This window comes from Phyllostomus hastatus, unplaced genomic scaffold (assembly GCF_019186645.2).
Source record: "Phyllostomus hastatus isolate PE091 unplaced genomic scaffold, TTU_PhHast_1.1 phas_contig_1, whole genome shotgun sequence".
Lineage (NCBI taxonomy): Eukaryota > Metazoa > Chordata > Mammalia > Chiroptera > Phyllostomidae > Phyllostomus > Phyllostomus hastatus.
In genome coordinates this window covers 46,571,991-46,597,353 of record NW_025333498.1, presented here as the reverse complement: position 1 = coordinate 46,597,353, position 25,363 = coordinate 46,571,991, and the positions used below count along the sequence as shown (strand labels likewise).

Below are 25,363 nucleotides of genomic sequence, written 5' to 3'. Positions count from 1 at the left end.
TCAGTGAGAAGTAGGACAGTGTTCTATGTAATGCCACAAGTGCCCAGGCATGAACAATGAAAAAGGAGTGGACTCTTACTGCAGTTCTTTTCATCTGAAGCATCTGCACAGTCTACGTTCTGGTTGCACTGCGCTGACCTTGGAATGCACGTCCCATCTGTACAATGGAACTCAACAGCAGCACAGGTAGAAACTAGAAAAACAGGTAAATAAATCAATAGATGAAACACAAAATGATTCCTGGCTTTAACACTTTGCTTGTTTTAATTAAATTCATAAATTTTGTTTGATTTTGCTTTTTTAGCTTTGGGAAGTCAAATGACCCTTAGTCCCAATCCCAAGCTTGGGTTAGATGCCTCATAGGTTTTCCCCCATCACACAATTCTTCCTTCTGTTGTGGTACTTATAACACTACATTGCAACTGCCTGTTTATGTATCTGCTCTTTCATGGAAACTTTGTGAAAATACGAATCATGCTTTGTTTGCCATGATAATACCAGTTCAGGACTAGGACAACCTATAAAAAGATTAAATGTTGCTTCACATTCTCTCTTCTTTCAATTTCAAAAGTACAAAGTTATGACACTAAGCAAATACCTGATTGAGAGCATACAGGGAAATTCCAATCTGGTTGCTAAGAAGGTGTGTAATATTCCCTGCTATGACAAAGAGGGACAGATGGACAGACAGACAGACACAGTCTGAGAGGAAGAAGCCCCTGAGAATTTACTTTAGAACTCAAATAGTACTCAGTACTGCTAGAAAGTCATCCATGCTACATTATACTCCTTTATATGGTTATATCATTAACATTTGGCATAGGAAATATGGATGCTTCATGCTAAGAAACATAAATGTGGTATTACTTGTCTCTATTTTTGGAAGGTATGGCTTTTCAAGTCCTTGCTAGGCTTAGATAAACATCAGTTTCAATATGTTACTGTCATTATATATACTTTGTACAGAATACTTTATTCTTATTCATACATTTCTTTCTACTTTGCTTACACATTCATTACCATATAATGGTTTCTAGCAATATGTTGTGAACAGGTGCATAGCATGCTATGTGAGTTAGATTAACTTAGGTGAGATTTTTATTTCCAATTTAAACCTCCACTGGTTGATAATGTTAATGTACAACCTGAAGCAATCTTTGATTAAGCTACTTTCACTAGTGTTGATGTTTTTAAAACCTTATTTAATTATAAATAGAAATTATATCAATTGTAAATGGTTGAAGTGCTATCTTAAATATGCAAATTTTATTCAGGGGATTATATCTCATTTGTACTTCACAATGCAGTGCTCTTATTATATTTGTCTTGCAATTCTATCATTATTTGTGTTTAAATGATGATTAGAATGTTTTATTTATAATTTGCAATTATAATTGCTTTACTGTTTTCTTTATTAAAAATAACATCTTATCATGTGAAACAAATGATACTATTATGAGTAGATAAATATACTGCTCCAAACAGGAAAAAAACAGTTTTCATTTATGTTTAAAAAAGCAAGATCTCTTCCATATTCCTTTCTGTTAGGTTTTACATTAAATATTTTTCAATGGGAACAGTAAATGAAATATATAATATAGAAAATAATCATAATAAGCATTTACATTTTGTTTCTGACTCTGCAATCTATCAGCAGTCTCTTATTAAGAGGTTGTGTTCCAAAAGATTCCTATAATCTCTTTATTTAGAAGACAGAAATTATTTCTTCATGAAACAATAATTAAGATAGTGGTAATATTCCTAGACCAGTCTACAAAGATTCATCTTACAATATACTTGAAGTTCTACCTTATACTTGTAGTTAAGAGTTTAGGATGCCAGAAATATTCCAATGGGGACTATCACAACCCATTTTGTCAAGTCCGCCAGCCTCGAAGTTCCCACAAACAATCTGTGTGTGTGACAGGGAACCAATCTGACCAGATCTGGTGGCAGACAGAGTAGTGAGGCAAATTATGACTTATGAACCTGGAGGTAGCATTTCAGACTGTTAAGAGGACTGGCTATTCAGGGACTTCACAGTAATGGAATCTCAAAAATAGAGCAAAGAATTAATTTTAAGATGAAGAAAATGTAGAGCAAGTAGAATGCAATCTTGGGAGGAATTGTAGGAAGACAAAAGAAATAAGGATAGACACTTTGAAGAGATGAAAAGAAACTGTAATTTGAAGTTGAGAATATTGGTTAGGAAATAGTATTTAAAAGACAGGCACAGGATGATAAATAAGGTAGGGGTCAGGGGAACTAAGTAGAGTGTAGAATATTTGTAGGAGGAATTTTTCTCTCTTTTTCCCAGTCAAAAATAAACTATGAATTTTGGTCATGAAGCCTAGGAGTGTTTGAGATGTGCGAATAGGAACAAAACACCCCTTTACCTTTATCCTGTCTCTGCATAGTCCACAACTTGGTAGAGTTTGGGAACCATGAGAGGGTTAAATAGGGTGATAAGTAGCAATGAAATTAGACATATTAAGTGATTGAAAAATTCATAAGTAGCAGGGGCAAAATAATTGTGGGAGTTAACATTGCCAACATTTGTAGGCCAGGAAGACAAGTCCTGTGATGGAAAACATCCCTGGGAATTGTAGGAACTTTATGAAATAAATAAGCAAATGTCTCTTCCAAAACCCCTTCCTTGCTGTTCCCCTCAACTACATTTCCTTGCATGTGGTTTTGATTAGTCAGGCTTAGACATTTTTTTTTTCACCCTTAGGGTGAATTTTGAGGGAGGAAGGAGCTGGAATATCTAAATTATCAAGTGAATGTGAAAGCTTTCTGAAAAATTTTCCTCAGGCTAAAAGTCCTGAAAAAAGAGAAAGAAAAATATAATATATAATGTAGTCCAAATAAAGATAAGCTAAATAAGAAATACTAGATTTTTCCCTCTAGGCAGTCCAAAAGAATAAGTAAGCCTACAAAATGTGAGTGAAAACATTAGGGCCACACCAGAGTAGCAATGAGATATTACAAAGACCACCTGAGAGGGACTGTGGGTCAAAAGTAGTAGCAAGAGAGAGAGTAAAACCACGCTTTCCTCCCGTACTTCCTTAATTTCCGTATTTCATCCACTTTCGTTTATTCATGTTACTTAAAGTATTTAATGAGATTGGAAAGACATAAAATCAATTAGTCTTACTGTGGTTCTTAGGACACTTCTTACAAATAACCTAACACAATGTTTTCTCTTTCAGCACCTCTTCCCAGCCTGTGCAAAAGTAAACAGACAAGGGGGAGCGTTACATTTGTTGTTATGTCTCTTCTGTTTAATTTCAAATCACATACATTTATTGTTTGGTTCTAAGTGTATGCACACCCAGAGAAATGATGGTTTGTGAAATCTTTGAAGTTTTTTTAAATGAAATTATTTAAAAAACACCAGTCTCCTCTCCTTTAGGTTTCCTCAGAAGTATTTGGCTCTCCAGTTCCCATAAAGGTGTTCATGTACTTCCCAAGGGAGGTCTTTATATTTATCTCAACAGGGAGGAAAGAAGGGATTTTGTCCTCTCCCAAAAAGTTTTCACTCGACCTCTCACACAACCAGAAAAGGAACATAAAATGACAAACTTTCTGAACATCTTCTCAGATCTCCCAGATTGCTTACTATCTAAAGCTCTCAGTCATGAAAAGCAACTGTGAAGGGGCAGTAATTAAAAAATTATGAGGATTTGGGGTTTTGCTTTTCATTCAAAGAAGAAGAAACCAAAGATAGTTCCTTATAACATCCATTCCACTCTGTAAATAAATTAACTGCTTTATTGAAAAAATTAGTCATATTAAATTCTATTAACATGTAAACTAAAAAACAAATTTAATAGTACTTCAAATAATTTATAAATGAATCCATTATAGCCTCTCTCCATAGCCTATCAAAATTTCCCTGGATATATTGATATTTTTATTGTATAAAAATTTATTTTTTTATATTTTACTTTACTTACATTTAAAAATAATAGGTGGTTTGTATATGAGTGTGCATAGATGTACAACAAAACACTGCATCCCCATGTGTCACTGACCATGAAAATAGACAAGTAAGAGAAGACAAGGCTTAGAAAGAGAATTACTTGTCCAGTCTCTAAGCCCTTACGTGCTCCTTTTTCTTCATAATCTTTTAGGTGATATAAGTGTGCGTGTGTCTGATGGATGCACATCTGAATCACTGCTTTATAAGATAACCTGGCTTATGGAAAATGGACCCAGGGAAGTCTGTCTCCCATGATATCAAATGTGCTCACAGGGATGCTGTGTGAATAAATTTAACATGAGAGAAAAGTCAAATTTAAAAGATGCAACTATGATAAGTTATTTTTCATCTAAAAAATTGCCCACTTATTTATCTTAAAGGTGTTAGTGCACTTGCTTAAATCTGTTAATTTCTAGTAAGTAATAGTGTTTGAGTTTCCAAGAGCATTTTTAATTTCAAGTGTCCTACAACACACAGGAAGAAGATCAAGGAATAAAATTTTGTTTTGGTTGTCTTTTAAGATGTTATACTTTTCCCTATTTTTATCACAAAAGTTTTGATGTAAACATACTAATGCAGTTGTTCTGTGACCAAGTATATCATTGAGATAGTTATAACACAGAAATCAGAGTTTAGACTAAAAGAGGGAAAACAACATTTCAAGTTATTTGCATTGTTATTCAACATTTCTTATTGATGTCACTAGGCAGAAAAGAAAAGCTGTCTATATAATCTAGAAAATTTACTGATGCGAAAAACCACATAAGAGTTTAGTAAATACCTACCATGTACTAGGGACTATATTTCATAAACCCAAAAACACTAATTTATTTACCACTTCTTAAATAAAAAATCATTTTTCCAAGAAAACCAATAACTTATTAAATTCCCACAGCTCCTTTTATGAATTTTATTTTAAAATATACTTGTATTTATTGTTCAGTTACTTCACATTCTAGATCAATACATTTGCCTTTATCCTAGCTTAATGTCTATTATATTCTCCTCTCTTGCTTACAAACAGTTAATAACAGAGGTGCAATTTTGCATCTCCTACTTTCCCTTCCTCCTTTTTCCCCAAATGTGTATCCATTTCCCTGCACTTACTCCCAGTATTTTTTAACAATTTATCATTTTTAAACTTTTATAGGTAATATGAAATAATAGTTGACTTATATGAATGTACTTGGCTCTTCCTAAAACGTGTCAACCTTAGATGGTAAACTACTCAAATGTTTGGCCAAGTTCATACAGATGTCAGAGAAATTTTCCAACACTTTCCTGATTACAAAATAATTTGTGTATAGTCTGCTCACTTTTTCAATTTTTCATAGCCTTCTTATTACATATATACATCATACTTTTCTTTGACCACCCATCTTTTCCAAAAAAGAGTCTGTATTCAGTGTCTTTACTCCTTCATCATACAGTTTCTGCTATGACCTAATGTAGTCTGGCTTTTCTTTACCTGTCCATTGAATTTCCTCTCATGAAGATAAGTGATTTTCTCCACTTTGCCACTATGATGTGCACTACAGTCTATGCCTGCTCTCTTGACCTGTTTGTATCACTGTATAATGCTAACTGATCCTGCTGTCTTAAAAACATAAATAAATAAATTCTTTTAAAAATCTTCTGTAAATCCTGAGATCTACTTCTCCTTTTTATATTATTGCCTTTAATTTTTAAATTCAATGGGCAATTCTCTTGCACTTCCTTAAAACAATGATTACTCCATATGTTCTGTGAGCTTTCTCTCTTTAATGAGGCCCAAATCAATACATCTGGTCTAAATCGGCTACCTGAGCTTCAGGTCCATCAGCATGTTCACAGGTGCTCCAAGCTCAGAGCAAACTACCCGTATTTTTTTTATTGTTGTTCAAGTACAGTTGTCTCCATTTCCCTCCTACCTCTCTTCCCACCCCAGCCATCCCCACTTCCTACCTTTAATCCTACCCCTCTTTGGTTTTGTCCATGTGTCCTTTATACATGTTCCTGAAAACCCTTCCCTGTTTCCCTCCCATTATCCCCTTCCAGAGGCAAACTACCCTTATTATCTCATTCCTGTCTCATACAAAAAGGCTTACAAAAATAAATTTTGAAAAATAACAAAAGCATATAAAAATTTTAAAACAGACAAAAAAGTCCACAAGTTTCTTTTATGTTTTCCCATGCTTTCTCTTTGTTTATCATCCAAGAAGACCTGTTATGCTACCTTTTAAAATGCTATTATCCTTAGCTTGTGGTGCTACAATAGCCTCTTGTTTTGTCTTTCTTATCTCAGTTTTATAGTTTTCATTCACACAATCATATAACTATTTTGTTTTTTTCTTTAAATGTGAATTTAAATCTATTGGGCCTGTTTTAAACCTTCAGTTATTTTCTGTAACTACAAAATCAGGTTTAATTGCCTTAAAGTTGTTTAACCTGGCACCAAAAACACATTCTCACCCTGCCTTCTAACTTGCCTCATTTTTTGGTTACCTCACTCTAATATGAAACCTGCATCTAACCATATCAAATTACTTGCATTTTTAAATATTAATCCCTCTACTAAGAATTTTCTTCTGTTTGATCATTCCATTGTATTTATAGTTTGACAGTTTAAATTTAATCTAGACTAAAAATCTTTCAAGATACTCCCAAGCACCACCCCCCAAAAAAAGTTACAATCAAAGCAATATATATATCTTTACCCATTTAAATGACTATCTTTCACTTAGAGTTCGAATTCCTTCAGAACAGGATCTCGACCTATTAATTTTATGTATCAGTCAATAAATTTTATCCAGTAATATGTATTTAATGAATAGAAATATTTTTAAAAGGAAATTAGTTTGGAAAGATCTATTGAGTCCAGATTTTAGGAGACCTTATATCTTAGAATAAAAAACTTGTCATTGATTCTGCAAGCAATGAAACTTAGTGTTTCTTTATCAGGCAGTGATTTAAAAAAAAAAGGCAAGTGTTTACATAGCGCTCCCTATATGCCAGGTTGTATTCTAAGTTGCCTGAATACTAATGTAGTCAATTAGTTGTCTTCTCTTGGAGTTTGAAAAGCTGAGGCACAGGTTGGTTAAGTATCTTATCCAAGGTCACATAGCCAGTATTGGACTGGAATTCTTTCACAAGGAGTCTGGCTTGCTGAACAGTCCCCTCAGCTGGCACCATGGGAAAAGGTTAGATGTGTTACTATGTCTAACAGCACTGAGATGCGCTAGAAATAGTAGAAGCAGGGAAACTATTTAAAGGGCTTCTCAGTTAATCCAGGCTCACAGTAGATTGAAAGGGAAGATATTCCAAAGAATTGGAAGATTCGTTGATGATTGGATATGTGGGTGAAAAAATTTGGTGGAAAGAGAAATCAAGGATAACACCAAGGGTTCCTGTCCAGTCACTAAGAAAATGATGAATTAAGAAATAAAGAGGAACATTTCAGAGAAATAAATTTGTTATTACACATTCCAATAGAAATGTCCAATAAACAGGAAGGTAAATTGAAGAGGTGAGAAATGACAAGAGTTTTAAAATGAGAAAAATAACAGAAACCAGAAACAGTAATACACTCATAGACATTATTTTCAATGAACTCTAATAACCACCCTGCCCAAGCATGCTCCATAAATATCAGTAAATGTGACATAGTTCTCTAAGGAAACTATTAATATGGTAATAATATTCATAGCCTAATGCAACATATATTTACCTTTACATTCTAATTCATCAGAGTTGTCTCCACAGTCATTTTCCCCATCACACAACTTGCTGTGAGGGATGCAGCGACGATTGTAGCAGGACTTGAAACCTCTTCGACAGCTTCGGTTTTCTTATAAATAAAAATCCAAACACATAATTGAAGGTCTTATAGAAAACTTTTTAGAAAGAAAATCATCAGTGAGATCTCATTTATAGTGATGGGATTGTGGATCTATAAAACAAGTGCTGAGCAGTTTCGAAGATCTAGATCAGAATTTATGCATTGCCAAGTAGTTAATTCACAAAGAACCTTTTTGAAGAAATATTTTAACTTCAGTGATTCATACTTGAAGACCTCTTCAAATTATACCCTCATTATTGTTTCTGGCCTTTCAATCAGCACAGAAATAAACAAATAACACATATTCTGAAGGAACAAATCTCTCCCCTCTAATGTAATAAAGACATTTTACTCTTACCTCCTATTTCTTTTGCATCTCACAAGAATTTTATAACAGGAAACAAAAAAGAGCAAAACATGTATTTTTGACTCACTGAATCCAAGTCACCTAAATTTCCATAAAGTTCTCTTAACTGTCATCGAAAATTGTCTACTACAATTTCCTGAGAAGGAAAAGAATGCCTTCTGAATTTTATTTAACATGATAATCTGACATTTTCTGACTTGAGGAAGGAGGTACCACTTGCAATAATAACAGCTGCCATCTACTGCATACTAATTTTGTATCAGGCTCTACGTTGAGCATATGTAAATGTACATGTGTTTATTTAACTTTCTCAACCACCATTAGAGCTAAATTTGTTTTGTAGTGGGAAACTAAAATGTGGAGAAGTACACATGCTGACACTGGTCATACACTAGGAGGTTTGGGAACAAAGATTTAACTTCAGATAAGATTCTAAAACTTTGAATCTATAACTGGTGTTGTAAAACTATATAGTCCACAGGCCAAATGAAGTTCATGAGACTCTTTTCTTATGACTCTGGAGCTAAGGATATTTTTTTACATTTTTAAATGAATGAATATTTTTTTTTTAAATAGAAAGAGCATATATAGCCCTGGCTGGCTGGCTGGCGTAGCGCAGTGGATTGAGCATGGGCTGGGAACCAAAGTGTCCCAGGTTCGATTCCCAGCCAGGGTACATTCCTGGGTTGCAGGCCATAACCCCCAGCAACCGCACATTGATGTTTCTCTCTCTCCCCCCCCTTCCCTCTCCAAAAATAAATAAAGAATCTTAAAAAAAATCTAAAAAAAAAAAAGAAAGAGCATATATGAGAGCATATATGCCTCACAAAAATTAAAATACTTATTCACTGGCCCTTTAAAAAATATTTGCCAGTTTCTGCTCACATGAATAAAATCTGGTTTCTAAGAAGATAAAAATAATACAAAAATACATTCTCAAGCTACTTCATAATAAATACAAAACTGTAAGATGATTGTTATTATATTTTATATGCTTTAATATTTTCTTTATATATTTTAAGATTTTATTTATTTATTTTTAGATAGAGGGGAAGGGAAGGAAAAAGAGAGGGAGAGAAACATCATTGTGTGGTTGCCTATTGCATGCCCTCTACTGGGGACCTGGCCTGCAACCCAGGCATGTGCCCTGACTGGGAACTCGTGACCCTTTGCTTCACAGGTCCATGCTCAGTCCTCTGGGCTATACCAGTCAGGGCTATGTGCTTCAGTATATTTATAGTGTACAGGATATAGTTGTTTATTCAAGCAAATATGTCATTTGAAGCAAATTCCCTAATATATCGGTTACAGATCAATCATGGAAAAATTACATTTGACTACCATTTTTACTGAGGGTATGTTTATGTGAAATGCAAAATTTTGAGAGAACTGCCTTTGAATTTAACAAACTCCATATTCCTCTTTTTTAAACATTTCACTGAATGTTCAGGTATCATTACTACCGAGATAATAGAACAAAGCAGAAAAGTAGAAACCAAATATAGCAATTCCAGATATAAATTACTAAATTTTACAGAGCATGCAATAATAATATTATTATGTCATAACACAAAAATAGATCAAATCAACTTAGAAATAATCTGAATCAATTCTACAGTAACTATTTATAATTGTACAGATATGGATTTCTAGGAAAAATATCGCTGCCATGAAGGCAAATATCAGTTGTTTACTAGAGTCAAAAAGCCCATCTCTACTTCCAAGGGAGAGGGAAAGGTTGACTATTTTATTTTTAAGATTTTATTTACTTTTAGAGAGAAAAGGAGGAAAGGAGAGAAAGAGAGAAAGAAACATCAATGTGTGAGATGTATGAGAGATACATTGATTGGTTGCCTCTCACTTCCCAGCTGGGGACCTGGCCCGCAACCCAGTCATGTGCTATGACCAGGAATCGAACCAATGACCTCTTGGTTCATAGGTCAGCACTCAATCCACTGAGCCACACCAGAGAAGGCAGACAAAGCTATTAATTGGTGTCACCTGCAGAGGCACAGATGGTGGAATTCATGCTTGATGAAGACCATGGCTAAAGCAGCCAGCCTTTGTGCCTAAGAACATTAGCCCTGGGCCAATCATGGAGTCAAAAATAAATTGGATAAGACTTCAATACCAGCTCAATAACATGCTATTGAATGACCTTTATTGATGTGCCCTTGCTCCAAATTTAAACTGCAGCATTCACCAATAACTGTTATTTCTGACTTACACTTTTAGGAATGTGAACCTAGAATCTATTGTTAAAGATGTGTAACAAGATGGTTAAAAAAACAGGATCCAGTATTTAAAATTTCCCTTCATGGGCATAAAACCATGAAGAAATTTGTCATTGAATAACATGGGTAATGAATAGGAAATAAGGTATCTCAAAAAAAAACTATTAAAAAATTCTTAACTTGTCTAAAAGAGCAAATCACATATGGGACCCTTACCACAGTAGAGAAGTTTTTCATCAGATTTATCTTTACAATGAGGAATGCCATCACATGTGAGCTGGTAGTCAATGCAGTCTCCATTTCCACATTCAAAATCTGAATAAAGGTTGCATGAAGAATTTTTAGCTGAAAGGAAAAACATCAAGAATTTTTTATGTAATAATAAAAGGTTTTTGAAACCATAACAATTGTTTTCCTTAATCTTAATTATAAAAATAGACTAAAATTGATCTTAATATAGAATAAAATAAAGGGTAATGGTTCATAACATTTTTTATAAAAATAATTAAAAGACACATATTTTTGGTTGCTTGGTTTTCCCATTCTTTGTAAAACTTTGGAAGTTGCCTGACTTTAGTTTTCTGTAATTCCTGTTTGTCCATTTTTGTTAATTACTTGGTGACTAAGTACATAGAGAGAAGGAAGGGTTTAATTATAGGTGACTATATTTCCATACCTTGGTTATCAGTCTTTATTAACTTTAATCTTTATTGTATTTTTTCCACTACCATTTAGTCTCCTTATGCTCCTCTCTGGCAACCACCACACTGTTGTCCATGTTCATGAGTCCTTTCTCCCCTTTTTGCTCCATCCCTCAACCCGCTAACTTCCCTCTGCCCACTAGCAGTCATCTCTCTCCATCTATGAGTCTGTCTCTGTTTTCCTTGTTATTTCAATTTGTTCATTAGATTCCACATATGAGGGAAATCGTATGATATTTGACTTTCTCTGACTGGCTTATTTCACTTAGCATAATGTTCTCCAGGTCCATTGATACTGTTGCAAAGGATAAAACTTTCTTTTTTACAACCAAGTAAAATTTCATTGGGTAAATGCCCCATGGTTGTTTTATACACTCATCTATTGATGGACAATTGGACTGCTTCCATATCTTGGCTATTGTAAATAATGTTGCAATGAATATAGGAGTGTGTATGTTCTTTTTAAATAGTGTTTTGGTTTCCTTTGGAGTTATTTCCAGAAGTGGGATTGCTGGGTCAAAAAGCAGATACATTTTTTATTTTTTGAGGTATCTCCATACTGCTTTCCATAGTGGCTACACCAATCTTCATTCCCAGTATGAAAGGGTTCCCCTTACTCCACATCCTCATGAGCATTTGTTGTTTGTTGATGTATTGATAATAGCCATTCTGACAGGTGTGAGGTGGTATCTCATTGTGGTTTTAATTTGGGTTTCTCTGATGAATAGTGACATTGAGCATCTTTTCATATATATGTCTATTAGCCATCAGTATGTCCTCTATGGATAAGTATCCTTTGCTCATTTTTTAATCGAGTTATTTTGTGGGGTTCTGGATTTTGAAAGTACTTAATACATTTTGGATATTAACCCCTTATCAGATATATTGGCACATATATTCTCCCATTCTGTTGATTGTCTTTTTATTTTGTTAATGATTTCCTTTGCTATGCACAAACTTTTTAGTTTTATGTAGTCTCATTTATTTATGTTTTCTTTTGTTTCCATTCTGGGAAAGTATATCAGATATACCTGTCTGGCTGGGGAGATATATCTGATAAAATACTGCTATGAGCAATATCCAAGGCTTTGCTGCTTATGTTTTCTTCCAGGGTTTTTAAGGTTTCAAGTCTAAATTTTAAGCCTTTGATCCATTTTGAATTTATTCTTGTGTGTGGTATAAAAAGATGATCTAGTTTCATTTTTATGCATGTATCTGTCCAATTTTCCAAATACCACTTATCAAATAGACTATCTTTAGCCTATTGTATGAGCCTGCTTCCTCCGAAAATATTAATTGACTATAAAGGTATGGGTTTATTTTGGGGCTCTCACTTCTGTTCCATTGATCTATGTGTCTATTTTTATGCCAGTACCAGTCTGTTTTGATTACTATGACATTATAGTGTAGTTTGATATTAGTTAACATTATTCCCCCAACTTTTTTCTTTTTTCTCAGGAGCACTGTTGCTATGCAGGGCCTTTTGTGGTTCCATATAGATGTTTGAAATATTTGTTCTAGTTCTGTGAAATAATTCATTGGAATCATGATAAGAATTCCACCAATTTATTGATTGCTCTGGGTATTGTAGACATTTTAATGATGCTAATTCTTCCTATTCATGAACACAGTATATGTTTCCACTTATTTGTATCTTCTTCAATTTATTTCTTCAATGTCTTATAATTTTCTGTGTATAGGTCTTTTATATCCTTGGTTAGGTTTATCCCTGGGTAGTTAATACTTTTTTTGGAAGCAATTGTGGATGGGATTGTTTTGTCAATTTCCCTTTTATTAGTTTGTTATTGGCATGTAAAAATGCAACTTATTTCTGGATATTAATTTTATATCCAGCTACTTTGCTGAATTCTTTTATTGATTCTTGTAGTTTCCTATTGGAATCTTTAGTTTCTCTATGTACAGCAAATAAAGATAGTTTTACTTTCTCCTTTCCATATTGGATGCCTTTTATTTATTTTACTTGTCTGTTTGTTGTGGCTAGGGCATCCAGTACTATGTTGTATAGGAGAAATAAAAGAGGACATTTCTGTCTTATTCCTGATCTTAAGGGGAACACCTGTACTTTTTGCCTATTGAGTATGATGCTATCAGTGGGTTTGTCATATATGGTTTTTATTATGTTTAGGTATGTTCCCTTTATTCTCATTTTGCTGAGAGTTTTGATCATAAATGGGGTGCTGGATTTTATCAAAAGATTTTCCACTATTGACATGATCATGAGGTTTTTTCCTTTGTTTTTCTTTGTGTGATGAATCAAATTTATTGATTTGTGAATTTTGTATCAACCTTGCATTCCCAGAATATTGATAGATCTCATTTGATCATGGTGTATGATCTTTTTGATGCATTGCTGTATTCAGTTTGCTAATATATTGTTGAGAATTTTAGCATATATGGTCATCAAGGATATTGGCCTATAATATTAAAAATAAATTTTAAAAAAAGCTAGTATGCTCTCTGTACATACTGAAGATATTTTTGTGTTTTCTTATTGGACTCTATTATATATTCTTCAGTACATTGAAATTTTCAGTACATAGACTTCTCATTTTTGAATGCTTGCTTGACTTGATTTACCCAACTTAAATCTCACCTCCAACTGGTCATCCTCCCCAAATAACTTCAGAAGAAATCTCTGTAGTAGCTCCTATCATTCACAAGTATTTAAATTGCTAAAAAATATTGTCATCAGCCACTCACTTTATCCATGGTGGTACCAAGAAGCAGGCATTTGCGTCCTGCCACACATTACTAGTGCCTGCTCTTCAAAATGCACAGAATTCTGCATGATGAGCTGCACAATGATAACCTACAAAGCCTGTGCACCAGATGTTTATTGATGCCAACTGGCCACTGCCATATAATCCCACCTCTTAAACTCAAGATTTTTTTTATTAGGAACTAAATGTGAAGAATCCACCAAGAAGACATAAATATTGTAAATATGTATGCACCCAACACAGGAGCACCAAAATACATAAAGAAAATCTTAGAGGTTTTCAGGAAAGATATGGAAAACAACACAATTATAGTTGGGGATTTTAACACCCCACTTTAAAAATAGATCTTCCAAACAAAGTATCAACAAAGATATTGTGGCACTGAACAATGCCCTTGATGAAATAGACTTTACTGATATATACAGAGTCCTCCATCCAAAAGAAGCTAAATACACATTTTTTTTTCAAATGTAGACGGAACATTTTCAAAGACTGACCACATGATAGGACACAAAACAAGCCTCAAGAATTTCAAGAAAATTGAAATCATACCAAGCATTTTCTTAGGCTACAAGGGACTGAAGCTAGAAACCTACCCCAAGGGAAAAAAAAAACCCAAAACACTCAAAATCATGGAGACTAAATAGCATGCTATTAAACAATGAATGGGTCAAGAATAATATTAGGGAAGGAATCAAAAGGTTTCTGGAAATAAATGAAACCAACTCACAACAACTCAAAACTTATGGGACACAGCCAAGGCAGTCCTAAGAGGGAAGTTCATAGCAATACAGGCCCACCTAAAAAAACTTAGAAACATTCCAAACAAACAACCTAACCCTACATCTACAAGAACTCGAGGAACAACAACAAAGACAGCCCAGAGCAAGCAGAAGGAAGGAAATAACCAAGATCAGAGCAGAATTAAATGACATAGAGACTAAAAGCACAATTCTAAGGATCAATGAATCCAAGAGCTGGTTCTATGAAAAGATAAACAAAATTGACAAGCCTTTAAGCAGACTCATCAAGAAAAAAAGAGAGAAGACCCATGTAAACACAATTAGAAGTGAAAGAGGAGAGATTACAACAGATACCACAGAAATACAAAGCATTGTAAGAAATTACTACAAAGAACTGTATGCCAAGAAATTGGAAAACCTAGGTGAAATGGACAAATTTCTAGAAAAATACAATCTTCCAAAACTCAATGAAAAAGAAGCAGAAAGCCTGAACAAACCAATAACAGCAACAGAAATTGAAGCAGTAATAATAAATCTCCCAACACACAAAAGCCCTGGACCAGATGGTTTCACAGGAGAATTCTACAAAACATTTAAGGAAGAGCTAACCCCTATCTTTCACACACTATTTCAAAAAATCCAAAAAGATGGAAGACTCCCAGACTCTTTCTATGAGGCCAACATCATCCTAATTCCAAAACCAGATAAAGACACAACAAAGAAAGAAAACGTCAGGCCAATGTCACTGATGAACATTGACGCTAAAATCTTCAACAAAATACTGGCAAACTGCATCCAACAATACATTAAAAAGATCATACACCATGACCAAGTGGGATTCATTCCAGGGATGCCAGAATGGTACAATATTCGCAAATCAGTAAATGTAATACATCATATAAACAAAAGCAAAGACAAAACCACATGATCATATCAATAGATGCAGAAAAGGCATTTGATAAGGTACAGAACCCATTTATGATAAAAAACACTCAGCAAAGTGGGAATAGAAGGAGCATTCCTCAACATCATAAAGTCCATATATGAGAGGCCTACAGCCAACAGCATACTTAATGGGCAAAATTAAAATCTTTTCCACTAAGATCAGGAACAAGACAAGGCTGTCCACTTTCACAACTTCTATTCAATATAATACTGGAAGTTTTAGCCACAGTGATCAGACAAGAAAAAGAAATAAAAGGCATCCAAATCAGAAAGGAGGAAACAAAACTGTCACTGCTTGCAGATGACATGATAGTCTCCATGGAAAATCCTATAGACTCCACCAAAAACCTGCTTGACCTAATAAATGAATTTGGCAAAACAGTGGGATACAAAGTCAATATCCAGAAATCAAAGGCATTTCTGTACACCAACAATGAAACAGCAGAAGCAGAAATCACGGAAAAAAATCTCATTTCAAATAGCAAAAAGAAAAATAAAACATCTAGGATAAACCTAACCAAAGAGATAAAAGACCTATATTCAGAAAACTACATAACGCTCAGGAAAGAAATCAAGGAGAACACAAACAAATGGAAACATATACCCTGTTCATGGATTGGAAGAATTAATATCATCAAAATGTTCATACTACCCAAAGCAATTTACACATTCAATGCAATTACTATTAAAGTACCAATGGCTTCACAGATATAGAACAAACACTTCAAAAATGTATATGTAATCATAAATGACCCCAAATAGCTGCTGCAATTTTGAGAAAGAAGAGTAAAGTAGGAGGGATCACAATACCCAGCACTAAAATATACTACAAGGACACTGTAATCAAAACAGCCTGGTACTGGAATAAAAACAGGTACTTGGACCAGTGGAACAGAACAGAGATCCCAGAAATAAACCCAAGTCTCTATGGTCAATTAATATTTGACAAAAGAGACAGCAGCATAAAATGGAATAAAAATAGCCTCTTCAACAAATGGTGTTGGGAGAACTGGACAGCCAGGTGCAAAAAAATGAAACTCGAGCACCAACTTACACCTTATACAAAAATAAATGCAAGGTGGATAAAAGACTTAAATATAAAACATGACACCATTGAAGTCTTAGAGGAGAACATAGGTAGGAAAATCTCAGATATTTCATGCAGAAGCTTTTTTACTGACTTGTCCCCTAGAGCAAGGGACATAAAGAAAAGAATAAACAAATGGGACCTCATCAAAATAAAAAGCTTCTGCACAGCTAAAGAAAACAGTATCAAAATTAAAAGAGAACCAACTGTATGGGAAAACATATTTGCCAATGATACCTCAGACAAGGGTTTAATCTCCAAATATATAAAGAACTTACATGACTGCACTCTAAGAAGACAAGGAATCCAATTAAAAAATGGGAAAAGGACTTGAACAGACACTTCTTCAAGGAGGACATACAGAAGATCCAAAGACACATGAAACGATGTTCAATATCGCTAGCTATCAGAGAGATGCAAATTAAAACCACAATGAGATACTACTTCACACCAGTCAGAGTGGCCATCATAAACAAAGCAACAAACAACAAGTGTTGGAGAGGTTGTAAAGTAAAGGGGTCCCTAGTGCACTGTTGGTGGGACTGCAGACTGGTACAACCACTATGGAAAGCAGTATGGAACTTTCTCAGAAAACTAAAAATGTATCTGCCTTTTGATCCAGCAAATCCACTGCTGGGACTTTATCCTAAGAACACTAAAACACCAATTCAAAAGAACCTATGCACCCCAATGTTCATAGCAGCACAACTTACAATAGCGAGGTGCTGGAAGCAACATTGATGCCCATCAGTAAATGAATGGATCATAAAACTATGGAACATTTACACAGTGGAATTCTATGCAGCAGAAAGAAAGAAGGAGCTCCTACCCTTAGGAACAGCTTGGATGGAGCTGGAAAGCATTATGCTAAGTGAAACAAGCCAGGCAGTGAAAGACAAATACCATATGATCTCACCTTTAACAGGAACCTAATCAACAAAACAAAGAAACAAGCAAAATATAACCAAAGACACTGAAATAGAGGGCAGGATGAGAGTGACCACAGGGGAGAGAAGAGGGAATTTCAGGGGACAATGGGAAGCACTTACAGGAACAAGTGTAAAGGGCACATGGACAAAAACTAGGGGAGGGTGCTAATGGGAAGGAAGACGGGAGGGTTGGGTGGTTGGGCTAGATTGAGAGTAAAAGGGAGAAAACTGTACTTGAACAATGATTAAAATAAAAATTAAAAAAAAGAAAGAAACTCTAAAATTAAAAAAAAAGAAACTAAATGTGTGAGTTTTCATGTGGTTTGCCCAATTTGTGAGCCCTGGCTACAGCCACAAAATACAAGAAAAGCCTTTATACAGCTATGTTTATCATTGGAATGCTAGTACGTGGCCTCTGTTTTTAGAAAGATTGTTTTGAGGACAAATAGACTTGTTTTTTTTTCTTAAAAATAGATTTACTAGTCAACTTTTGGAATCCATTATTTTTCATTGTATATTGTGTTGCTTACTATCTTGTATTCATTTCATTGCTTGTTGAATAATTATATGGCAAAATTCAGTCACACAAAGTATTTTGGAAGTAAATAGAATTTATTTCTACTAATAAAAGAAACATTTTAATTTTATAATTTTTCGTCAACTTCTTTTTAAGCTTTATTTCAAGAATATTAAATTAAATAGCCACTAATACTCTAAAGCTTCCAGGGTTTTATTTTTTTGTTATTCGTAGAATCTAACACATTTAAACAGAATATCTATCTATCTATCTATCTATCTATGACATAATGAACTCTTTAAATAATAGCAACATCCTCCAAACACAGTTTCTTTCTGTTTTTTTTTTTCTTGGTGCAGTCTAAATTTCACCAACCAGCAGATAAAGTATAATGCCATTTTAGAGAAATTAACAAAGAAATAAAAATTAAAAATATTATCAACTTTAAAGGAATAAGTATTAAGAAGGGTGTCAACATTACCATATACAACCACCTTAGGTCACGGACTGAACACAATTCAGTTACTTAGAGTCTATTTACATTCCCATTCTATTTAGTCTATTTTAAATATATCCTATTTAATATTGCACTTCCAATGAGAACTAATTGCTACGATGGGAAATGCCATTTTTTTCCTTTTGTAAGAATTATTCTTTAGAGAGGAAAACAAAAATTATTCACAATAAATATGTTTTATCACTCCAAGACAAACACTGTATAAGCACAATTGATGCTTAGGTATGTTAATTTGATGAAACGGTATTAACTATTTTCTCCATCTTTCTGGAAACAAAAATGTGATTTGGTTGTCTTCTAATTCTTTTAAAAGAGAATTACTTTATTTAATTCTATTTGCTATTCTTATTTCTGTTACAGATGTTGACAAGGTTCACAATGTGGTGTAAAATGGAATCGTATAATCTTTTTATTAAGTGTTATAACAACAAATTATTTTCCCTTTTTTGCCCTCAGGTAGAAGTTAATAAATGCCCTTTCCTCACTTTAGCCACTAACATTAACATTAATGAACTGCTCTGGGTGAACTAATTCAGGTAATGACATAGATACACCAGAAACAACATCTTTCCCTAAAGATGAATCTGACAAGAAGTAGGTGAGAATCACTTTCCAATCTCTCTGCTGGACCACAAGATTTCAATATGAATGCCAAATGGATACAGAATGCTTTGGTAAAGTTTTGTCAGCTCTGATGAATTCACCATCACTGCAGTTTCATGTGAATACAACTATATTTGTTTAAAATTATAGTTTTTGGTCTGAATCATTCCCCCTGAACAGAGAGAAACAGGTGGCTTAGCAGAGACAGATGTGTCTAATCTATTTGTAGCAAGGACAAGCATCCACTCTATACAAATAAGCTTTGCTGTTTTGACCATACACATGGCTTTACTACTGTAGTGACCTGTGAAAGAAACATGAGTGATTCTAATTCATGGCTAACACTCCAGGCTTACAGATGGCATCAGATCCAGACCATTTCAGCTGGAACCACAAAGGCAAAATGAAAGAGAAAGTATACGCAATTGAGTAAGCAATTCAGGGAAGTGGTAGATGATAAATAAATATGGGAATTTGTGGTCTGAGTTATTGAAATTGGCTATCTTCAATTAAAGTTCCCTGACCAATTGCATCACTCTCTCATTTACTTTGGCACAGTTTTAAATAAAAGTCTTGTACTAATTTTGTTAAGAGGTGCCCTTTTGGGTTGTGTTACCAATTTACAAAGTGAGAAGATATGTTTAAATTCTTGTATTAGGTGCAGTAATTTCCAAGGTAAACAAAATGATTTCAAAGTACTTATATTAAAGAGCAGGTAAAAGATGATCTTCTTGGTAAAAACAAATAAACAAAGATTGAAAAGCAAGATGAAAAACACTTATAGCCTGTGACACTTATTTTTATAATGTAGACACATCCAGCTCTTCTGAATTTCTAATATAAAAAGGTGTGAGATGAAGATAAAAATGGAGAAAAAAATGTTGAAAGTGACACATCCTGAGAGAGACTACACCAATTTTCAATAAGATGCTTTTTTCCCATCTTTCTCATACAGAGAACATCTTACTGTTAAAGAGAAATTAACCTTTTTATGTTGCTGGCTAGCATTTTTGCAACACTGGACACTTGAACCCTTATTTATTTTAGTAACAGTTTTTGAAACTTAGTTGTTAATATGTGTATGTACTAATTAAAGATTTTAATGCCTTTGGGAGGTATAAACATCATGAAAGGCTGCAATGTTACAGTCTTAATTAACAGTTGGAAATGATAACAAATAAGCTGCAGGAGCCATTTTCTCTCATTTACATACCATGACAGAACATTAGTGGTTTTACTGCAGGTCTTCAATACCAGGCTGTATGCCTGTTTATGCCTCAAAGTCCTATCAAGTTTTCAGATGATCACCATGTAGAGGTATTTCTCTAGCTAGCCCAATATTTTCTGGTCTACAATCAGTGACACCATTTGTCACTATTTTGGCTAACATTATCAACCACATGTTGCTATTACAAAGTATAGTGAATTGAGTTTTCTCAAGAATGTACAGATAAGCCATCTGGGCCTTTAATGTTGGAGGAGAGTAAACTTCATGAACATAGTGAAGCAAAGCCAATGTCCATGTACACCATTTTGAGCAATATGTCATCTCACATTTGGAATCTCTTTACTTACCCACACATCTGTTGTCATCTAGCAATATTCTATCTCCCCTGCAGGAACAATTAACTCTCCCATTAGGAGTTAAAAGGCACAAGTCATGGCAACCTCCATTTAACAAAGCACATGGGGAAAGTTCACCTGCAATGAGAAAGCCTTATTGGTAACATGTTATATTGAATTCCTATTCTATATTTAGGCATAGATTAACAGGGAACTGTGAGACTGCCTCAGTTGAGAGAGAGAGAGAGAGAAAGAGAGAGAAAGAAAAGGAAAAAAAAGAGAAGAGAAGAGAAGAGAGAAAAGAAAAGAAAAGAAAAAAGAAAAAGAAAAGAAAAAAGAAAAGAAAAGAAAAGAAAAGAAAAGAAAAGAAAAGAAAAGAAAAGAAAAGAAAAAAGAAAAGAAAAGAAAAAAGAAAAGAAAAGAAAAAGAGTTAAAAACAACCCACACAAGATTCAGGACTTTTGAAAATCTAGACATCTCAAAAGAGCATTAGAAAAATATGTAACCCAGATCATTACAACAGCTAACACATTTCCCCAGGGACCATAGCACTGGATGAACTAGTGCCACCAGAAACTGTACCAATACTACAAACAGCAATTTTGTAGGTATTTCAGTGATTTAAAAACATTGAAGTCCAGGTGCGCAGCTGCTTATCACAAGATAACATAATATTTTCAAGGCAGCAATTTGATTTGAATTTTCAAAGATATGTGGAGTGAGAGAGAATGGAATTCCAGAAACAAATAATTAAAAGCGAATTGTTTCTCATGGCAAATTAAGAGCCATAGAAGTTTTATCTTTAATCTTTCAGATAATTTCAATATATTGAAATGTCAGATCCTGAACTTGGTGTCTAGAAACTTTAACAAAACAAAATCCAACTAAATATCACTAGAACACATAGAGACAAATAGGTAGACATTTCTGTTTAGACAGAAACTAGAAGGCAGGAAATCTTGGGTAATGTCAACACAAGCACTCCAGCTGTATTAGAGCTGTTGAAATAATAATTTGTTTATGGTGGTAAAAAAATAAAACACATAGACACATTTTTGAGAGATTATATAATTAAAAAACTTGCTTTCTATTGTGACTTACAGCTATTGGTGTCATTGGCAACAGCTATGATTCCCATAGGCTGGTGTGGAATATCAGAACGGAGGATTTTTGTATCTCCTCCTGTGTACTTGTTAGAACGCAGGATAGCTCTTCTTCCCCAGTCTGACCAGAAGATATAATTGTCATAAACAGCCAAACTGAGGAAAGTCCCTGGCCCAGATTTGACAATAACCTGAAATAAATTAAAATATGTATTTTTAAGATAAAGTTATTCCTGTAGCCCCATCTATTTTTGCTTTATAAAAGAAATTAAGATTAGTTGGATTTAATCAAAGGAAATCTTCCTGAAAATGCATTTTATTAAGTGTACTATTATAATATTCTTTAGAATTTTAAAAATATATTTATTATCCTTATCTTTCACATGTGTTTACTTAATATTTTAGTGTATTTCTATTTCCCACTGAGCTAATAATACACAAGAAGAGATGATGAAAAAAGGTCACTAATTAATAATCTCAGGTTTCACTTTAGAAAATCAGAAGAAATAACTTAAACACAAAATAAAGTAGAAAAAAGAACTAAAAGAGAAATCAATGAAATAAAAAACAAAAAAGAAAAGTCATTAAAATGAAAAATAAAGGATGAGAACAGTACAATGACTGACACATAATGATCAAGTGGGATTTATTTTAGGAATACACAATTATTTAGCATTTTAAAAGTCTATCAGTGTAATTTACCATTTTAACAGTCAAAAAAGGAAACTTCATATGAAGGTCTCAATACAAGCAGAGAAATTATTTGATAGAATTTAACATTTATTTATAAAAAAATGCAAAACAGAAATAAAATTAGAAACAAGAAAGAAATAATCACTCTTACTATTTCTAATCAACACTGTCCTAGAGTTTCTAGCCAGTATAATAAAAAAAAAGTAAAGAAAAATAAATGCATCCAGATTAGGGGGAAAATGTCAAATTATATTTATTTGCAGGTGACATAATCCTCTGCATAAAATATCAATAGACTCTGCCAAAAAAAAGCTGCTTAAATTTAGTAAAAATTTAGTTAAAATTAATAAATTTAGTAAGATTGCAGGATGCAAGATTGCTATAAGAATTTCTATACAGTAGTAACCAACAATTGAAATTCAAAAATTTTACAATAGCATTAACATGAAATACCTAGTAATAACATAAAACATTATTGTCCTGGCTGATGTGGCTCAGTGGATTGAGTGCCGACCTGAGAACCAAAGTATTACTGGTTTGATTCCTAATCAGGGCACATGTCTGAGTTGCAGGCCAGATCAGGTCCCCATTAGGGGGAGTGTGAGAAGCACCCACACCTTGATGTTTCTCTCCCTCTCTTTCTCTGTCTCTTCCCCTTTAAATATATAAATTAAATATTAAAAAACATTATTTATAAGAACCTGAAAACTATAAAACATTGTTCAAAGAAATTAACAAAATCCTAAATAGTTATGATGTATTTATGGTTTTGAAAATTCAGTATTGTTAAAATGGCATTGTGCTTCAGATTAATAAATTATATCTAATCTGAATAAAAATCCTGTGGCCATTTTCAAGAAATTGATAAGCTAATTCAAATTTTATGTGGAATTACAAAAACCTAGAGTAGCAAAAACAATGACAAAAAGAGAAGTTGTAAAACTAACACTACCTTATTTCAAGACATTATAAGTTTACACTTATTAAGACAATGTGGTTTTGCAAACAATAGAGAAGTAACATCAATAATACAGAATAGAGAGTTCACAAACAGGCCAGCATGGATTTGGATAACTAATTTTTGGCAGAAGTGCATAGGATATTGAAACAAACAGGATACTTTTTTCAATAAATAGTATTCAACAGTTGAATATGCATATGCAATAAAACTGCTATCCATATACAAAAATTGATTAAAAATAGATTGTAGCCCTAAATATAAAATCTTAAACTATAAAAATTCTTAACAAAAGCATGAGAGAAAATCTTTACAACATTTAGTTAAAGATTTCTTATCATAATGACTCCAAAAATGTGATCCATTACAAAGAGTGATAAACTGAATTTAATCCAAACATTAACTTTTACTTTTCAAATGACACTGGTAAGACAATAAAAAGATAAACCACAAACCATACAAAATATTGGCCAGGCTCTTTTGATTACTATAACCTTGTAGTATAGTTTAATATCATGGATGAACCCAGAAGGTATTATTCTAAGTGAAATAAGTCAGACAGAGAAAGACAAATATGATACGCTCTTACTTACATATGGAATCTGAAAAACAGAATAAATAAATGAACAAACAAGAAAGAAACAAACTCATAGATACAGAGAATAAATTGATAGTCAGCAGATTGATGGTGAGTTGGAAGAATGAGTAAAATGGTAAAAGGGGTTAAGAAGTACCCCCTGTCTGGCATAGCTCAGTGGATTGAGCACAGCCTGAGAACCAGGCATTGCAGGTTCGATTCCCAGTCAGGGCACATGCCTGGGTTGCAGGCCATGCCCCCCAGCAACCACACATTGATGTTTCTCTCCCTCTCTCTCTCTCTCTCTCTCTCTCTCTCTCTCTCTCTCTCTCTCTCTCCCTTCCCTCTCTAAAAATAAATGGATAAAATCTTAAAAAAAATAAGTACAAACCACCAATTATGATAATAGCCATGAGGATACAAACTACAGAATAGGGAATGTCACAAATAATATAATAACTATATGTGGTGTCAGAGGGTACTAGTCTTTTCAGGTTGGTCACTTTGTGAGTTATACAAATGTCCAATCACTATTTCATGCACCTGAAACTATTATAATAATGTATGTTATCTGTAACTGAGAAATAGTTTAAATAAATAAAATTTTAAATAGAAGTTTAAATTAATTAAATTTTGTTACTATAGAGAAAAATATAATTGTCATAAGATTCAGTCACTTCATGTTTGGGAATATATCCAAAGCAAATGAAAACATTAACTCAAAAACGTATCAACACTCCCAGTTTCATAAGCACTATTTACAATGCCTATAAAAAAAAGCAAATAATGACATGCTACCATTTGCAACAACATGGATGGACCTTGAAGGCATTATGCTAAGTAAAGTTAGGGAAAAACAAGTACTGTATGATCTCCTTTAAATATGGAACCTAAAGCAAACATACACAAAAAATACCCGATCACATAGAAAAAGAGATCAGACTTGGTTATCAGAGGTAGACAGTGATGGAATGGGGGGACTGGAAGGTAATCAAAGGTACAAAATTCAGTTATAAGGCAGATAGATAAGTACTAGGGGTATAATGTAGAACATGATGACTATAGCTAATACTGCATGTGATATATAGAAAAGTTGTTAAGAGTTAATCCTAAGAGTTCTTATCACAAAAAATCATTTGTCTTTCCTTTACTTTTTACTGTTTCTATATGGGAAAATGGAAGTTAGCTGAACCTATTGTGATGATCATTTTGGAATATACAAGGTATGGCAAAAATAGGTTTACAGTTGAGAATATGCAAAACAGAGTTTATTCCTGTATTAT

The 25,363-nt window shown here is 33.6% G+C and overlaps 1 protein-coding gene across 1 annotated transcript in view; it reads right to left on the bottom strand.

The window, feature by feature from the left end:
* The window catches only part of LRP1B (LDL receptor related protein 1B), a 1,811,620-nt gene that overhangs the window by 300,256 nt on the left and 1,486,001 nt on the right, over positions 1-25,363 (bottom strand). The window contains exons 45-49 of the mRNA XM_045853515.1: positions 21,851-22,043; positions 20,762-20,887; positions 10,620-10,748; positions 7,692-7,811; positions 80-193 (exon numbers count right to left, since the gene is read on the bottom strand). Coding sequence (XP_045709471.1) covers positions 80-193; positions 7,692-7,811; positions 10,620-10,748; positions 20,762-20,887; positions 21,851-22,043 — 682 coding nt within the window. The remainder of the gene's footprint in view (positions 1-79; positions 194-7,691; positions 7,812-10,619; positions 10,749-20,761; positions 20,888-21,850; positions 22,044-25,363) is intronic.